This window comes from Podarcis filfolensis, assembly GCF_964270895.1.
Source record: "Podarcis filfolensis genome assembly, chromosome: 8".
Taxonomy (NCBI): Eukaryota; Metazoa; Chordata; class Lepidosauria; order Squamata; family Lacertidae; genus Podarcis; species Podarcis filfolensis.
This window is the reverse complement of record NC_139611.1, coordinates 4,536,041-4,555,050: the sequence shown is the minus strand read 5'-3', so window position 1 is coordinate 4,555,050 and position 19,010 is coordinate 4,536,041. Positions and strand designations below refer to the sequence as shown.

Below are 19,010 nucleotides of genomic sequence, written 5' to 3'. Positions count from 1 at the left end.
TGCCCATTTATTCCTACTCTCTACTTCCCGCAACTTAACCAAATCCTGATGTACAAGACAACCTCTTATTCCATTACTGCAAAGCTTAACACGGACATCTTTAATGAGGTACCTTGTTGAAAGCTTTCTGAAAATCAAAGTACACAGTGTCAACTAGATCACATATCTATATACTGCTTCACACTCTGAAAGAACTTGAGTTGCCTGCAAATACCCGCAAAACAACCTGGAAGGCCAAAATTGGCCCATAAGGTGAAGGCATGTCTCTTCCCAGGTATTGTAAGAGTCAGCCCAAGTCTTGCCAGAGGAAATGGCAAGAACCAAATCAGGAGAAGAGGCATGTAAATAAAACGGGGGGCGGGGGGGCGGGAGACGAAAACGGGTAAGGAGAGTTTTCTTGATTTACTGGCTGCCTTGCATTTTGAGCTGCCTTCAGCTCCTGGCCACCTCCCCACAAATGCTGCAGGTTCTGGGGCCGCAATGCTTTCCCCCCGAGAGAACACACCCTCTGCCTACTCTGCCCTCCACATGATTACATACTTGTGCGGTGAGGGAAACTACAGCAAGAGAAGTTACTTAATGAAGCTCGACATTTATTATGGATGTGCAACAAACTTTTGGAAGTGGGGAAGGAAGGAGGGCTGCTGCCTTTCTTGGCCCTGGGGGCGCCCTGCTTCCTGGCGATGTGGGAGAGATTGTGGTTGTCAGCCTTGAGCTGGAAGGAGAGGCAGAGGGCACGCCTTCCTCACGTGTACATGGCACCATGCAGATACTCCAGCCGATGCGCCTGCTGTTGCCGCCGCACCTTGGAAAATAAAGGTAAATATGAATGCCTCCGGCTCTATTCACGACTGACATGTGGCCCCCAGGTGGTTCTCCACAAGATAATGCAGCACCACAGGCCAAAAGGCGTACATCTAACCCCTGCACCTGCCCACAGGGATCAGGACTCACCTTGTCCTTCTTGTACTCTTCATATTGTTCGTCGTCAGTGGGCAGCTCATGACGGCAGAGAGGGCAGGAGTTGGTCTGGGCAAGGAGAAAGGAGTTAGCAGCAGCAGCCTCTTGAGAAAAGGGAAAGGGTGGAGGGAGCCATCCCAGGTACCAGAGAGGGAATGTCCCTGTTGCAATACTTCACCTTTCCAAGCCAGGGAAGAATACAGCCTTTGTGGAAGATGTGCTCGCAGGGCATCTTCCTGACCACCTCTTCCTCCTCAAACTCCAGCAGGCACACCGGACACTTCAGCCCTTTGTCTAACCCCCACAAGTGGTTGGAGAAAAGAAAAGGCAGAAAACAGTTCCATCAAGTTGGCTCCACTCTACCGAAACACAGCACGGCTACACCTTTGCAAAGCTCAGAAATCCTGCCAATCCCATATTTACAAGCATTTTATTCTAATTGGATTTTTCTACTATAAGATTACTAGTGGATTATTGCTACTACAAGAGCAAGGGGTGGAGCATACATGATGGAAAAGCTGGGTAAGCCAAGCACAAATACTCCACCCTCTGGATGCCAAAGCCTTTGACAGATGCTGCCAGAACATCAAAAGTCCTCACACCTGGGAGTCATGACATTTTGTGCCAGATTCTTCCTGGAAGTATCAATCAGAAAAGACCCTGCTAGTAATAAAAATCCTGAACCAGAGCTGGTGGAAAACACTGCAGAGAGCCCTTGTGATGTAGCGGTTAGAATGCTAGACTAGGACCAGGGAGACCAAGGTTCAAATTGCCACTCACCCAATGTACCTCACAGGGTTGTTGTGAAGATAATATGGAGAGGGGAAGAGTACCGTATACCCCACCTTCAGCTCCTTAGAGGAAAGGTGGGATACAGTATACAGTGGTACCTCGGGATACAAAAGGGATCCGTTCCAGAGCCCCGTTCTCATCCTGAACAGAACATAAGATGCGATGGCGTGTCTGCGCGTGTGCAGGTCGCGTTTTGCCGCTTCCGCGCGTGACGTCATTTTGAGTGTCTGCGCATGCGCGAGCGGCGAAACCCAGAAGTAACACGCAACCCGAAAGCGCTCAACCCAAAGCACATTCAACCCGAGGTATGACTGTAGATGTAATAAATAAAACTTTTTAAAGGTGACCTTTTGAACTTTGTCATGACCAAAAAGCAAACCTTGAGTATACAAACAGGAAGGCAAGCAAGGAAGGAAGAGCAGTAGGTGCTCAGCAGAGGCAGGAAAACCAGCAGGCAGGCAAGGTGAGAGATGCACCTTATTGCTACTGAGCTTGGAAACGGGGGCACAGCTGCTGCCATTGCAGGTGGAGATAAAGCTACATCTTGCAACTTTCCCTCAGTTCCCCAGGCAGCTTTTGTGACTCCTCTGGACCATCTCTTCCACAGAAATTGGGTTGGACGCTTTCCAAGACTGAGAGGTCTTGGAGACATAGACACTCAAATTCTTGTTACTTTCTTAAATGACTGTGCCGGCTGGGGCTGATGGGAGTTGTAGTCCAAAACACCTAGAGAAGGCTGACATAGACTGTCTTCTAACCACAGCTCTTGAAGTGCTGTGATATACAAGGCCCAGACTGAAATCTAAACTATTACCTGCTTGCTGCGGGGTAACAGACACTGAAGGAAGGCTCTCTACAGCTTGCTTGGCAGCTGGCGGGGGGAGCCGGTGGTCCCAGTCTTCACTCTCCAAGAAGCCCACATCAATCTCCAGGCCATTGAAGAGGGACCTGCATATGTTGGAGAAAAAGAGTGTGAGCAGCCACCACCGGGCTTCCTTGTCAGAGAGCTCTGAGCCACCAGAGAGCTCGTGACCCAAATTCCTAAAGATTGGAAACTCCTTATATACTTTCTGAGTGAAAAAAGAAAATGAACTCATAATATCTGGGTTTGAGGACTGGAGAAAACATTTGTTTATAGAAAGCAGAATTGTTGGGTGCTATTTTGGAATGGATGTTTTGAATAATTTTCTATATACAGCTGACACAAAAAATGGAAGTTTTCCTTTTGGTTTGTGCTTTTATTTAGATTAGTTTATCTTTGATAAAAAGATATTTGATATTAACCTTTGCATACGTTCTTTCACATTTTAATTGTCAATTTTTTTATTAAAGATTTTCTTGATTTACAAAAGTGTGTGCAATGTCTCTCTCTCTCTCTCGTATATTTATTTTCCCCATGTAACATTTTTACAAATCAGTTTCATTTGTTGAGACATTGGGAAGAAAAGGGGGAAATAGGGGGAGGGGGTGGAAAGATGGGTGGGGGTGGGGTCGGGCAACGGTGTTTCTATTTTACTTACTATATGTAGGGTTTGGTGTCAGCGTTGCTTGTGCAGGTTCTCTGCTGTTCACTTGTGTTCCTTTGGTGGTGAGAGAGGTTGGGGTTGGCCTAGGGTGTGGTTGTTCATTTGTGGTTGGCTGTGCTGGTCTTTGTTTTCATGTGTGAGTGAGGTGGGTGGGTGTTTTGGATCAGATTAGCCATATTGATTTGTATGCCTTTGGTGGATTTTTGTCGTTGTCTTGTTGGGCTGTGTATGTGATAAAGGGGAGCCATACCGGGCTGAAGGTGTCTTCTTTTATTTGTCCCCGTGTCAGTTTCAGTTTATTGGTTAATTTTCCTAGTAAGGCTGTTTCCCATACTATTTTGTACCATTGGTCCATGTTTACTCCTGACAGGTCTCTCCAGTGTCTGGCTATGATGCTTCTGGCTGCTGAAAGTAGGTGGGTTATGAGTTCTTTGTGGTGTAAGTGGGCATTATTGTCTTGAAAGATGTTTAGAAAGGCCAATTCTGGGGTGGTTTCTAATACTTGTTTGGTTATTTTTCAAATATTAATTGTGACCCAATTTCCAAAATAAGGTGCTCATTTGAACCCAGGGGGATCTTTTCTGCTTCACTCACTGGGAGCAGCAGAGAAAGAAGAGGTGGGATTATTATTTTATTCTGGAAGGGGGAACATGTTTTCCTCAGACTTCTGAGTTGCCATGAAGGACCTCGGCTGCTTGTTGGGAGACTGGGCTGTCGCAGAGCATAGGGAGAAAAGCGTGGGCACTAAACCTCCTAATAAAGGTCCGGATTGTCTTGCACCCCCACGGCATGAATTACAGCTCCCCCCAACCTTTGCAGAGCTGGAGAGCACTTTTTGAGGTTGACCTGGCTAGACGCCGAGCACAGGAAGCCATGCTTTCTTCGCAGAAAGAAGCCTCGTAAGCTGATCCAGTAGCAGCAGCTTCCCAAAAAACCAAGTGAGGATCATAAACAGTGTGTTTTGGATGGACTTTAATTGGACTAAGTTTACGACCTGAATTTCTGGAGTACAAAAAGGGAGTCCATTCCAGAAGTGGTTGAGAGCTGCATGGGTAATTGTATGAGAGTGTGGAAAGAAGTAAAAAAAAAGACTTGGAAAAGTGGAGGAAGATGCAACTTTCCTTATCAGGAAGAATATCAGCCATCAAAATGAAAATATTACCTAAGACCAGGGCTTTTTTCCAGCCGGAACTCACCTCTTTAGTGTGTTTCAGCACCTCTGCAGTGTAGCGGTGCCATTCCCTGGTGGCAGTTTATAATTTTTGGCCCCAGCGGTGGGGTGAGTGGGCAAAGAAGAGAAGTCCCCCTCCCTTCAACAACTTTGGGCTCTCCCCCTTAAAAAAGGTCAACAAGTCCTGCCTATGATGCTATTTCTTTTTAAAACAATACCAGTAATAAGCAATTTAAGTTGTTTTAAACAGTGGCAGAGAGACATATCAAGATTCATTTGGCAGGGGAAGAAGCCAAGAGTTAAGTACAAAATTTTAACAGATATAAAAGACAGAGGCGGATTCTTACTATCAGATCTTGGATTGTATTATGAAGTAGCATGTCTATGCTGGTTAACAGAATGGATAGCTCTGGAAGATGTTGGATTATTGGATTTAGAAGGATTTGATAGACAATATGGTTGGCATGCATACCTATGGGATGATAAAGTAAGAGTACGTAAAGGATTCTTAAAACCACATAAGAAGCCTCTGTATAGTATGGATGAGGTATAAAAACCTGTTTGAAAGGAATACCCCACTATGGCTCTAGCCCAGGGGTCGGAAAGGTTTATCTTGCCTGGGCCGGATCAGTCCCACAGAGATCCCTCCATGAGCAGGATCACACGTGCGTGTGAGCGTGCGCCCCTGCGATTTTCGGCGTCTGTGCAGACATGATTTCCAGCGCTGCGGAAGCGAGTCCCCGTGCCACCCTGCGCCGGTTTAGCGCAGCACGCGAGTGAGCAGCTCAGCTTGGGGGCGGCTCATGGGCCAGTCAAACAACCTCCGCGGGCCGCTTCTGGCCCATGGGCCTTAGGTTGGTGACCCCTGCTCTAGCCCACTGAAGCAAGTTCTATGAAGAAAATGAATATGAAAAAGAAATGGGGCACCTACAGAGACATATTAGAGATCGGTGAAGCAGAAGTAATGCTCAAAAAAAGAGAGGACATTAAGGAATGGATAACAGAGTGGTTCCAATCTGAGATGTACAAAAAAGATAAACTGGAGGGATCTGCTGAAGAAAGTTCTGACTTTGAAAGGGGTTTAATGGAGAATAATGAAAAACTCATTTTAAAAATGTACAAAATCCTGCTGGGATAGGAAACGAAAGATGAACTGGTCAAAGCTGCCATGATACACTGGGCAAGGGATGTAGGACACAACATCAAGATGGCATCATGGGAAAAACTATGGGTGATTAATATGAAATTTGCAGCCTGTTACACCCTGAGGGAGAACTATCTAAAGATCATCTATAGATGGTACTTGATCCCAAGTAAACTTGCCTGGCGTGCTCTGGTCCATGGGGTCACGAAGAGTCGGACACGACTAAACGACTAAACAACAACAACAACAAACTTGCTAAGATGTGCAAAAAAGGTTCTAATATACGCTGGAAGTGCCAAGAGATGGAAGGTACAGTCTTCTACATTTGGCAAGCATGCAAAAAGGCTAAACGATTTTGAATAAGATATTCAAGTTGACGTTTAAAAAAACCCACAAAAAAACCCCTTGGAATAAGGGAATTGGACGTCCCCAAAAAGTTGGTCAGCTTATTTTTATACCCAACAATGGCAGCAAGAATAATATATGTGCAAAAGTTGAAGGATGATGAGATACCAACCGAAGTAGACTGGTAGAATAAATTCACAAGTATGCGGAGTTAAAAAGTTTAACAATGAAAATCAAAGACCAGGAGGAGTCAGTGTTTAGGGAAGAATGGAAGCCTTTCATAGAATATCTTAAGAACTATAATAACCATATTAATATGCAAGTAGGATATGAATTGTAAACAGCCGTGAAAAGTAGTTTAGATAATGAGGAAAGAGGCTAGTTACAATATGCAGCAAACTAAGGGGAAATAAGGAAACTATGGAGGGGAAGTTCACATTTATTAGAAAAAACAGTGGAAATTAAAAATGTAATGTCTGCTTGAAAATTCTAAATAAAACATTTTTTTACAAAAGTTCACAGCCCATGAGGAAATATGTGACATTTCAAGATTTTTGTGTGTGCATCCCTTTACACTTGCTTACACTAAATTGCATTTGCCATTTTGCTGCCCATTCATTCAGTTTGGAGAAATCCTTTTAGAACTCTTCACAATTCTCCCCTTGTTCAATGGCCGTTAAGCTTACTCAAGGGTTGTCAACAGCATTTAGAAATCTAAGCACACATCGTACTTTGCTTCCCAAACCAGGAGGGTGCACAATGGATGCAGAGTAAACAGGTGTGCGTACACCGCCGAATAGTGAGGCAGGATTTACCCTTGCACAAGTCATCCTAGTTCTACTTCAGCAAAACTGGTACTTCTACATGCCTGTGAACTCGCTTTAGCAATGCGCCCCACCGGTTTTCCTAGAAGAGACAGTAAGCCAGTGGTTCTCAAAACTTTTTTCTCGGGGCCACACTTTCAGAATAAAAATGTGCTTGCACAACACCATTTTTAAAAATTGATAAAATACATTGGAAACCACAACTAGGATTGTCCACAGAATCACTTGATGCACTTGCTCGCAGTCTGAAAACATATTGTCAGGGAATCAGGAGCAGGAGCACTGGGGAGAGAGAATTGGGAGAGCGAAGGGGAAGAATCAGAGGGCAGCGTAGGGGAGTATGACAGTGGCCCGAGAGATTCCATGAGCTTCTCCAGTGAATCAGAAGATTCCCAGAAGGGGGCTCCGATGGTCAGGGCAAGGGGGGTCCCAGGGGGGGACGCACCAGAAACAAGGAGCCAGAGGGGAACCCCAAAGCAGCAGTGGAGGATCGGGACCAGTTTCCCCACCAGAGCGTAGTGGGGGGGAAGAGTCACATGTGTCAGGAGCAGTGTCTCCTCCAGAGAGGGAGTCAGGGCTGACCACGCCTCCAACGGAAGGGAGGTCAGTTGCAGCTAGCCCCCCCGAAGGGGGAAGCAGTGACAGCAGCAGTGGAACGGTCAGGAGGAAAGCTGCTGGCTGGGCGCGCGCGCCAAGTTCAAATGTGCAGGCGCGCGGAACAGCAGGAGACCCGGATGGGGAACCAGCTTCTAAAGCCCGCCGGAGGGAGGGAGAAGGCTCAGGGGAATCAGCGGGAGAAGAGGCTAGAAAGGGCGGAACCCCGGCGGGCAGGCGGACCCAGAGGAGGAAGGAGCAGCGGAGAAGGTGGAGCAAGGCTAGAATCTTAAATTGGTGTCAAGGGGGAGGAGACTCAGACGGAGCATCAGTGGTCTGACACTTTAGACGTGGGGCTGCGCGCTGCGGCTCTGGAAGTGAAACTGAACTTCAATAAAGACTTTTATACTTAACAACGAAGCAGCGTTGGTCCTTTGTGAGCTGGGACCTAGGGTAGCTCTGACACATATCTATCAATATTCTGCTAAAAAAATTATATATGCTACACCATATAATACTGTACTATACCAAAATGTTTAAATGTTTCTTTGATTGCCCTAGACACACTTCCCGACACGCTTGCCATCCTCTCCTCCCACACCCTTTGAGAACCACTGCATTAAGCTAACCAGCCTGTAAATTCCAGGATCCTCCCTGGGATCACTTTTTAATTGGTGTTGCATTGGCCAAAAAGATCCTGGAAGGTAAGAAAATACAGCGTGATTTTTATCCTGCTCGTTCCTCCTTCCAATCCCCCTTTTTGTGAGATTTCTTTGCTGTGGCTCCTTAGTTGCCCTGTGAACTAAGCCTAAGCACATGAAACTGAAACAAGACCTTATTGTTTCCATGTTTAACACGTTTTCGACACAGGAAGCTGCCTTATTCCAGGCCAGATCATTGGCCCAGCTATTTCACTGCTGCCTTCACTGACTGGCAGTAGCTTCCCAAGACTGCAGACAGTTGCCCCTCCCAAGCCCACCTTGAGATGCTGGGGATGAAGCGTGAGGCCTGAGCATGCAAAGCAGATGCTCCACCGCCCGGCTCAGGCCCTTCCCGTCCCCTTTCTCCTGTGTGGAGTTTTAGACTGTAGGTTCCTTGGGGGCGAGGACCCTGAACGCTAACCACACAATGTACAGCGGTACCTCTGTTTATGTACTTAATTCGTTCCAGAGGTCTGTTCTTAACCTGAAACTGTTCTTAACCTGAAGCACCACTTTAGCTAATGGGGCTTCCCACTGCTGCTGCCGCGCCGCCAGAGCATGATTTCTGTTCTCGTCCTGAAGCAAAGTTCTTAACCCAAGGTATTATTTCTGTAACCTGAAGCGTATGTAACCTGAAGCGTATGTAACCCGAGGTACCACTGTAATATAGAAACAACAACACAACAGATTCTGAAAACCTTGCCACGGCCAAGAAGCAGAACAGCAGGGAAGATGGGAGAATGGGTCTACTAGTCATGATGGCGAGAGGGAGCTTCAGGTTCAGGAGCAGTCTATCTGAAAGTGGGGGGGGGGACCTGCCTAGGCATGTCCAGACATAGCTGTCAACCTTCCATTTTTTGCAGGAAATCCCCTTATTCATGTGGGGCGCGGGTGGCGCTGTGGGTTAAACCACAGAGCCTAGGACTTGCTGATCAGAAGGTTGGTGGTTTGAACCCCCGCAATGGGGTGATCTCCGTTGTTCGGTCCCTGCTCCTGCCAACCTAGCAGTCCGAAAGCACATCAAAGTGCAAGTAGATAAATAGGTACCACTCCGGTGGGAAGGTAAACGACGTTTCCGTGCGCTGCTCTGGTTCGCCAGAAGCGGCTTAATCATGCTGGCCACATGACCCGGAAGCTGTACTCCGGCTCCCTCAGCCAGTAAAGCGAGATGAGCGCCCCAACCCCAGAGTCCGCCACGACTGGACCTAATGGTCAGGGCTCCCTTTACCTTTTACTCTTACTCCAGCACCGTTTCCCGCTGCTCTCCCGCAGCCTGTCCCGGGCCAGGGGAGGCTGCTGATCCCTTCTGTTGACAGCTCCGTGTCCCGAGGCTGCCTTTCGGCTCTGCCCCGGGAGGGCGCCCCCCCCCCGCCCCCCGCCCGGCTCCCCTGCCGCCCACCTGGCCAGTTCCAGCAGCGCCTGGCGATGCGGCTCCTCCTGGCGGGGCCCGGCGCCCGGCTCGCAGTCGTGCTCCTCGAAGTAGGAAGCCATGGCGGCAGCGCCCGAGCCAGTCGCCTCCCGCTCCGCCTCCGCCCGTGACTCGGCCCCTTGCCAAGCCAACCACAGCCGGGACGGCCGGCGCCCCGCCGCCGCCGCGCGCTCATTGGCCCGAGCCCGCCGGCAGCGGCCAATCAGGGCGGGCGCCGAGACGCGGGGATTCGGGTCGTGGGAAGGCGCCCGACGGGACTTGGCCGCAGGCGGCGCGGGGTGACGCCGAAGGGAGGTTGAGGAAGAAGGAAGCGAGCGGGCGGCCGGGAAGGCTCTTCGTTCCTGGGGCATTTCCCAGCTTTGCTTTGCTCTTGCGGGCCAAGCACGTGCGGAGCCGCGGCTCTGAGTTCTTGCATTCCTTTCTCGCAAGCAAAGCTGAAGTTTTTTGCTCAGGGGGGGACAGGCTGCTTTTTAAAAGGTGAATCCCCTCCGAAGCTCCGGGCAGCTTAAAGATGCGTTTCGGTTCAGGAAGCGGGGGGTCAGCCTTCCTCACGCGCCTGCCGCCTCTAGACGATTTGGACTACGACTCCCATACAGCTGTGCAAGGCCAAAACGTCTGGAAAGCACCTGGTAACGTGGGCGTGGACAGGATTTATGATGGGGGGCGGGCAGAACCTCAGTTAAGTATTTTCATTGATTTACTTGATGGGGGGCAGTTGCCTCCCTGCGGCTACGTTTGAAAGGGTCTTTCAAACACTGGACGTCATTGGCTTGGGGAAGTGGGAGTCATTAGCCAATTGTGAGGCAGACAATTAACATTTCTCTTTCCACCATTCTGTGCTTTGTAACTGCTTCTGCATTCCTGACACCTTAGAGCAAAAGTATAGTTTGCCAACCTTACTTTGAAAGGAGGAATACACACACAAACACTGAACATGTGCATGTTAATGTCACTAAAAAAATAATAAAACTCAGTGCCATCCAGAGAAGCATCTGGCTGGCCACTTTGAGAACGGGACGCTGGCCCAGCCGGGCTCTTCATATTTTCTTAAATCACAGCACCATCAGGGACATTGTGGCTTGTCTGATAGCATAATGGTGGCCTAGGGCTGAAGCTCTGCCACCCATAGGAGCATTAACTGAGTGAATCACAAGATCCTCTTCCACCCCAGCAATTGCTAAGGCACACTTCTGGAGCTGTGCTAAAGTTCCTAGGCTTTGTGCTGATGAGGAATCTGGAGGTAGTTCTTTATGTGTGGGAGAGGCAGCAGAAGGAGTGAAGGCCACAAACCTTGTAGGGGAAGCAATAGACTGATGCATATGTTGAAAAAATTATAGCAGCCTTGGCCACTGACAGGTTGGCAGCATGTGGTAGGACTTATTCTGGCAAAATGTTTTGTTGGAAATCTCTGTAATAATTAATCATGATTTGGTGTCATACCCATTGCTGCTGCTTCTAGAGATTCCTCCCTGAGATTCCTCATCAAACTCTGGTCTTCTCTCTGCTAGCAGCTACCAGGATGGAGATAGCTGTGAGGTGGGAAACAAAAAGGACTCACATATGCTCATATGTGGGAAATAGCACTTTCTGAATGTGTGACCCAGCACAGCTGAGTGATTGACAGACAGCCCAAGAGGAATAAACTTCTCGGTCTATGGTCTTCATTTATTGCGTCACATGTATCTTTATACAAAGGTCTACCTAGTGAATTTTTTGTGCAAGTAGATAAATAGGTACCACTCTGGCGGGAAGCTAAACGGCATTTCTGTGCGCTCCTCTGGTTCACCAGAAGCGGCTTAGTCATGCTGGCCACATGACCCGGAAGCTGTCTGCGGACAAATGCCGGCTCCCTCGGCCTATAGAGCGAGATGAGCACACAACCCCAGAGTCATCCACGACTGGACCTAACGGTCAGGGGTCCCTTTACCTTTGCTTAGTGAATTTATAATATATGTGTATCTTAATTTCACCCTACGTATAGTATTCCAAGTTTTGCTTTCTCAGTTGGGTTTATGATATTAAAGAACAATCTTGACTTCCGGTATGATGGCGACCAGCACTTTACTAATGTGAGCCCGTTGATTTTATCTTTTTATTTTCTCTTACTCCTTTTAAAGACTATTTCAATGAACACTGAGCTCAGATAAATTTAAGCACCTCACCGCATTCTATCCCACACTTTGTATTCCTGACTCTTCTTGGAAGTTTAAAGCTGAATTGACTATCTTATCACATTGCGAAGAGTTTGCAGGAAGACTTATGGGCTGTTCCCACCACAAGTTTGGAGGCACAGACGGAGCATAATTTAGTGTTATGCCAATAACCTTTGGCACACTACTCCTCCTTGAATAGGATACTTTCAAGGAAAATACTCCCTCGACTCTTTGAAAAACCTAGGGAAGATAGAAGAGCGAGGTAAAGGGAGAGATGACTCAGCAATTAGACAGCCCTGCTGATGCGAGGAGGGGGCTTGGAAAACGCTGCAGAGAATCTGAAGACTTAGAGGAAATGGCATGTTTGCCCCTCACCAAGCAAACCAAAATCAGCGAATTCTTTAATGGAAAAACAAAGGATACTTTTAATATTCCGACCTCGAATAGCTTATCTCCATTAGCAGAGATAATAGATAAGGAAACTACACCGAAGGAACTATCCGCTAAACAACCCACTAACCCCTTAAACAACACCATCACGAGACCAAAAGGTCCCAAAAAAGTTCCAACTATGCCCATTCAGGCGGAAGACTGCATCAGAGAACAAGAAAACCATCTCTCTGAATTACTACTGGAACACTCTACCACGTTAGACCTAGTGGCTAAAACCGTGGACGATATCTTTAAATACATAAGAGACATCAAAGGCTCCCTAGAGAAGATTATATCCTTTGTATCCCCAAAAGTTAATGTCAGCCCCGTAGATGCTTCACCGGAGGATAGGGCCGAACCAACACCTAGAGTACCTGTCCTACTGCGCTCAACTTCGCAGACTGGCTGCAAATTTGAAAATGAACAAACTATGGAAGATTTACACACCATATCTTCCTACAATCTCTCACTACAAGCCACTAGACTTTGTTTAATTATCCTCCCCTTCAAAGGTCAGGTTGTTAACTGGTCGTCTATATATGTCGCAAGAAGGCATCTAGCTGAGCTTTTGGGCATAAATCCCCTTTCCATCGATCTGAAATCCACTGTCCACATTTACAGCAAGCCACACATGCAGGGGATACTTCTCACCTTCGAATCTAAAAAGTTTCCAACTTATATGATGTCCCTACGAAGCTACCTGACTAATTATGGAATTTTTATTGCAAGAGTTTTTATCAACACTAAGATTTGCCCTCTTATACCCTACTCTCCAGCTAAAAGGAAAGCAATTGAAAATGAGGGCACCCCACTTACTACGAGCTCTACCTCTCCACCCTCAGACTTAATTAGTTGGACAGAGACCCCCATGCCCCTCCTATCAAAGGCTACTCATCTAGAGAATTCGATGGAGCAGGAGTTACTTGTTTCCTTCTCCCATCTGCCAAAAGCCGAACAAACAGAGATAACGGACAGACTAGATGAGTTATTACTCTATCTCCGCAACTCTGAAGACCTAGCGCCCACAAAAGGGGCAAATACTCCACCTAACTTGGAGCGAAAAATGGGATATGAATCTCCTCAAGTCACGTCAGAATACACACCCCTACTCTGCCCAACTGAAATCCACGCCGAAATCTCTGTGGCGCCCCTAATCACATTACCGGAGACTTCACCATCCAATGGATGCATCTTCCACGACCCCGGGAAAGCCCTAGATGCTATTGAAGAGACAAAATGACTCTCGCCTCTTCTACTATCCTGGAACGTTGCTGGATGGCAATCGAAAACAATGGACAAAGACGTTCTAAACTACATATCACAGTTCTAAACTACATATCACCCCTCTGACCCATCTAATTATAGACCAATTAGTCTTCTGAATGTGATCTGCAAACTTTATACAAAACATCTATGTCTAAAATTATGTGAATGGTTAGATCATAATGACTTGCTAGAAATTGAACAAGCAGGGTTTACATCTGGACGTTCTACCATAGATCACTGCTTAGTGTTAGATTATTTTGTCTATAAGTTTGTGAAACATTGGAAAAAGTCATTGTATGCGGCCTTTGTGGACCTAAAGGCAGCATTTGATTCTGTATCCAGGGGTAGGCTCTGGGCCAAATTGGGCCAAATTGGCCAATAACAGAAGGTTATTACTTCTGATGATTAAGCTTCATGAGAACAATACCCTCCAGATAAGACTCGCACAGGACGGCAGACTCTCTAGAGAAATCCCAGTCCAAAGGGGAGTTAGACAAGGATGCCTATTAGCCCCATTTTTATTTAACATCTATGTTAACTCCCTGGTCACATGTTGTCGTGAAATCGAACCCCCCCCCCCGTGTTCTCTAACGGCAGAAAAGTACCAGTTTTAATGTATGCGGATGATGCTGTTCTTCTCTCTCAAACCAAAGTGGGCCTGAAACGTGCCTTAGGAAAGTTTAGTGACCAATGTAACACTGAACTGTTAACAATTAACTTTGCCAAAACAAAAATTGTACATTTTAACCGCCCCTTCAGGAAAGATAATTGGAGCGTAAAGGGAAACGCCATTGAACAGACTAAGACCTTCCAATACTTAGGCATTACTTTCTCTTATAATGCCAAATTGTCAACACACCTGACCACATCAGCTATATCAGCAGGAAGAAGTGCAAATGCCATCCTTAGATTATTCAGAAGGAAAGGAGCTGGCTTCCTCCCGATGGCCCTAAAAGTTTTTCAGGCAAAATCTTTAGCCCAACTCCTGTATAGAATGTTTATTGAAATTTTCAAAAAATTAAAAGAAAAACAAAAAACAAGAAGAAAAAAACAACAAAAAACACACATATAGTTGCAATCCTTTCTTTCAGTATCATATTTCCTTGACTTCCCCACATCTCCCCTTCTTGTATTCCAATTCAGTTTTTAATTCAACAAGTTCCTATCCCCAAATTTTACCTTATTATATTTAAATCCTTTTAATTAACCAATTTTAACATAAACCTCAATCTTTATGCATCAAAACTTATTCTTAATACCTTTTTCTAAAGTCGACCCCAATTCCATTTCACGAATTCCCCATTTTAGTCTAAGTAGCAAAACAAAATATTTACAAGAAAAAACAAAGTATATTTGTACCGCCTTTGGATACCCAAAACCCCACTCCCCGCCTTTCCCGGTTTCAATCTCCAACCGATGTCCATCAATCTATCTGGTGTCAGCCTGGTGACCTCACATCCGAGGCCCTTAAATCTCTCTCCTTTCCTCTCTGCCGGTTTTTTTGATAGTCCTTTATAATAAACACCAAATCTCGGAGAAGCTCTGTCCCAATAAGGTCCATATTTCTTCCTGCCAGGCCTCCATATTTAAAATTGTAATCCAAATCTTGTTTTTTACTTCTTTTAAGTCCAAGTGTCCCAGAAACTCCAACTTCCACTTTAATCAGGTTTGTCTTTTCCTTTATATCCATCTTTACAGGCCTTTGGCTCTCTTTAATCCTCTGCAGCATTATAGCTCCTCCTTCCTTTCCCTCTAAATTGTCATGTGTATCTTCTCCCACTTTCTCAAGTTTCTTTTCTTGTTCAGCTGCAAGAGTTTTTAGCTCAGATGCAAAGTCTTTTTGTTCTGGTACAGAGGCTTGAGTCAAGTCCCTTCCAATTTCCGCAAGTTTATTTGCTTTTTCATTCAATGTTGCAACATTTCTAGCCAAAACAATGCTTTGTTCTTGAAATTTTCCCAGACGAAGAAAGATCTTCTCCAGTTCAATCTGTATTTTTCCACTTACAGCCATTCTGTAATGTCCCAGAGCCCCCTCTAGGGGAGTACTGGTTACTTAGTATTCCTTCCAGTTCTAATCCAAAAGTCCTTTATTTTCCTTTGTTTTCGACAATTTGTTACCTAAATGTAACAAATATAACCAGCCGAGGCATTAGTAACAAAGTTCTCTCTTTTTTTTTTCCTCCCAGCTTTGACAGCTAGTTTGACAGCTGTCAAAGTCTTCTATATCTCTTCAACAGGTTCCCTCACGGATCGCTCCCGGGTCCTGGGGGGGGGGTGGCAATTCCACTCTCAAAATTAACTCTTATCCTCCAGCACATTCACTTATACTGCCAAAACGTGAAATTAATTACTTTTAACTTCTCACAAAGAAGATGTTCTTTTCAACCTTAGTTATCTAGTCCTTGCTTTAAAATGTTTACAAAAGGGGGAGACGGACTTCCTCTTTGCGCCTTCCCCGCTCGTGCCGAATCACAAAGGAGATTTTTAATATCCAATTTCCGTATTACTCACGGGTTGTTACTTTTAGTCCAAATTTTCAAAGGAAGAAGTCAGCGCTCTCCAACCATGGCATGCGGCTTCGCTTCGCGGAGACGGGTAGACAGCTCTCAGCTCCGCGCCGCTCACCCCCGGTCTGTTCCGGAGCCTTTAAAAAGGCTCCTTTGCAGCGGGGGGGGGGCGCAAATGGAGCCCGCCGAGCCTTCAGTTCACAGGCTTCCCCGCCTGTGATTTTTTTCGGGTCCCCGCTTCGCCGTAGCGGTAGAACCCTAACTCCACGAAGCAGATTTCCTCCGGAGATCGGAGGAAATCCGCCATTACAGTTGCTGGCGCTGACCGGAAGTCCTAGCCCAACTCCTGTATGGCTCTCAAATTAGCCCCTCTGCCAACCTTAAGACCCCTGAAACAGTACAATCAAAATTCTTAAGATCATTATTTGCTACCCCAAAGTGTACACCTAATGCAGTCTTAAGGCAAGGGGCAGGACTGCCCAGAGTGGAATTAAAAGTCTGGGAGCAAGCAATATCCCTCTGGCTGAAAATCCATTACAATCCTAAGGGACTGTTACCTTGCTTCCTGGCCGCAGCTCCCTATCCTCCTTGGCTTATGCAAATAACTAATAAGATCAAACAAATTGGCCTAAACCCTGAAAATCTTTTTATTGAAACTCCGAACAAGGCAAAAGCAATTATCACTCAGAGACTTTACGATGTCGAATTACAACAAGAAGACGCCCTACTCCCGGAGACGTATAGATGCTTAAAAGCTTGGCCTAATTTTGCAGCTGCCCCTTACTTAACTAACATCACTAACGAAGCTTATAGATGGGCTTTCTCTAGAGCCTGCTTTGAGACAATGCCCTCAGCAGTGCTGTACGGCAAATTCACGCGGGTACCAATGCATGCGCGTCTCTGCCCCTGTAAGGTAGAATCCGTCACACACATCCTTCTATTTTGCGAATTTTATAGTGAAGAACGAGTTCAACTTATTTTGCCACTTTTATCAAAATTTATACCCCTACAACATTATTTGGAATCCTCCCCCGAAATTCTACGAAAATACCTTCTGGAAGATTCCTCAAGCTCAATATCATATGAGGTGGCCAAATTTTGCACTTTAGTAATCAGGAAGCGTAAATCTCCTCTGTTGAATGGCACACTGCGAAGTTCCCTTGTGTAATCTTTTTTTCTTTTCTTTTCTTTTCTTTTTTGATGTTGTTGTTGATTTCTTTTTGTTTGATCTTGTGGTGTTTAGTGTCACTGGCTTTTGCCGCAATAAAAACTTGAGTGAGAGGATATTAAAAACCAATATGATACATTTTTTTAAAAAAAACACAGCACCATTACAACTACAGGTATAAAATGGGCAGTCTGATACTAAATACATTTACTGGGGAATAACAAGCACCACTTTGCAGGGTAACACACCTTTGAAGTAAAAAGCTGAAAATGAACATCTGTAAACGTGTACAGATCACCCGCCTCCCATCTATAAAAAGCTTTTTAAAAAAGAAATAAATACAAAGCCCTGGTGGGTTCAGGTACAGATGTCAGACCTGTTTGCCATCATCTGCTCTTCTCCAGATGGTCCGCCAGGTGGCAGGGACTTGATATTCAGGTCTGAGGTGCCATCCTTGCTGCACCACTATCAGCAGGATGGTTAACCCATCTCTAAAGCTGCTAAAGGCTGTCCATTCCAGGTGTCTCCACCCCCCCACCAGAGCTGCTATTTTGTCTGTGGAGCCTTCTGTGACTCCAGAAACCTTAAGTTGCACAACTGATACCTGAATGCTCCTGAGATTCTGACTCTGGGCTGGAGGTCCCTGGAGAGCTGACAAAGAGGGGGAATGCTCTGACACATCAGCAGAAGCTGCATCTGATCCAGGGGTGACCCATCCTGTTTCACCACCTGAGGCAAAATAGGAATTGCCGCCTCCCCACCCCCACCCCCTGCCGTGTTCCATCACCACTTCCACTACCATTGCACCCCAGCTCTCACCAAACTCAGTGAGAATCAGGGTGCTTCTCAAAGCGTTGTCACTTGGCTACTTCCCTGGGCCTGGTGGCTGGCCTGGCTCTGATCTTGATCTGATCAACTGCTGAATCAGCTGGATGAAAGCTTGAAGGAACTGGGTATGTTTAACCTGGGGAAGAGAAGACTTTGAGAGGAAACATGAAAGCCACCTTGAAATATCTGAAGAGCTTCCATCCTCATGGAACAAGCAAGGTTGTTTCCTGCTGCTTGAGAGGGTGAGGCCAGAACCAATGGATTCAAATCTCAAGAAAGGAGATTCCAGTCAAACATGAGGAAGAACTTTCTGATGGTAAGAGCTCTTTGACAGTGGAATGGACTCCCTCGGCAGATGGTGGACTCTCCTTCACTGGAGATTTTTAAACACGGTGGATGGCCATGTGTCAGGGATTCTCTAACTGTGGTTCCTGCATTGCAAGGGGTTGGGCTGGACGGCCCTTGGCCCTCATCTCTGCAATTCTCCCAACTCTGCAATTCTCTGACCCAGAGGCTCCAAAATGAGAACACTGTCCCCATAGCAGTGCTATTGAAAGTGACCCAAGGTGTGAATGCTTCAGAAACCAAATATGGCTCTGGTTCCTGGCACACCGAGGAAAACAGAATGCTGGTCCACTACATCAGATAGCCTGAGAGGCACTGCCCTGCAGGACATGACCAGACTCCCAGCTAAACTCCCAGCAACTCCTGCTCTTGATCCCCAATTCCATCCGCACCTGAAACACTGCAGGTGTATTTCAGGTGGGCAGTCACAGGTGTTTGTTTTGTCAGGCATGCACCACCTAGGTACCTGCTGACTCTGAATCCTGTTCCCCTAACATTTACCCCAGGCTGTTCCAAAATTAGGGACACATTTTTTGTTAAAAAAAGAAAACTCAGAATAAGTCTCTTGGTTTCCCTCAGAAACTGTCCTAGGATGCCTGCCACCACTTTCTAGGAGAGCCTTCACCAGCCAGCTGTCTTCCAGGGGTTTTGGACAACAACTCCCATCATCTTCAGGCTGTAGCCCAAAACCTCTGGGAGGCAGCTGGCTGGTGAAGTCTGTCCCAGGACACTGTCCTCCACATGAAGTGAGGGGGAAGACAATCGCTCCATTATTGCTTTGCTTTTGTCCTAGATCCCAGTTTTGAAGATTTGCCAGTGCTTTAG

At 46.4% G+C, this 19,010-nt stretch overlaps 1 protein-coding gene and 2 long non-coding RNA genes across 4 annotated transcripts; 2 read left to right on the top strand and 1 right to left on the bottom strand.

Annotated features, from left to right (window-relative positions):
- Positions 1-572: 572 nt before the first annotated feature.
- RNF181 (ring finger protein 181) lies at positions 573-9,592 on the bottom strand. The gene is made up of 5 exons (XM_083629750.1): positions 9,457-9,592; positions 2,567-2,700; positions 1,139-1,254; positions 955-1,029; positions 573-805 (listed from the first exon to the last, which is right to left on the bottom strand). The coding sequence occupies exons 1-5, from the start codon at positions 9,546-9,548 to the stop codon at positions 746-748; spliced, it is 477 nt and encodes a 158-aa protein (XP_083485876.1). The 5' UTR covers positions 9,549-9,592; the 3' UTR covers positions 573-745.
- Positions 3,262-6,452, top strand: LOC310769948. Its single transcript, XR_014551882.1, has 2 exons — positions 3,262-5,777; positions 5,854-6,452. It is a non-coding gene; the product is annotated as an uncharacterized lncRNA (long non-coding RNA).
- A 129-nt stretch (positions 9,593-9,721) lies between the features above and the next one.
- On the top strand, positions 9,722-18,720 carry LOC310769945. Of its 2 annotated transcripts, XR_014551877.1 has the most exons (4): positions 9,722-9,963; positions 10,362-10,668; positions 10,995-11,494; positions 17,121-18,720. It is a non-coding gene; the product is annotated as an uncharacterized lncRNA (long non-coding RNA). The 2 variants fall into 2 exon arrangements; XR_014551878.1 differs by lacking the exons at positions 9,722-9,963; positions 10,362-10,668 and having other exon boundaries at positions 10,679-11,494.
- Positions 18,721-19,010: the final 290 nt, after the last annotated feature.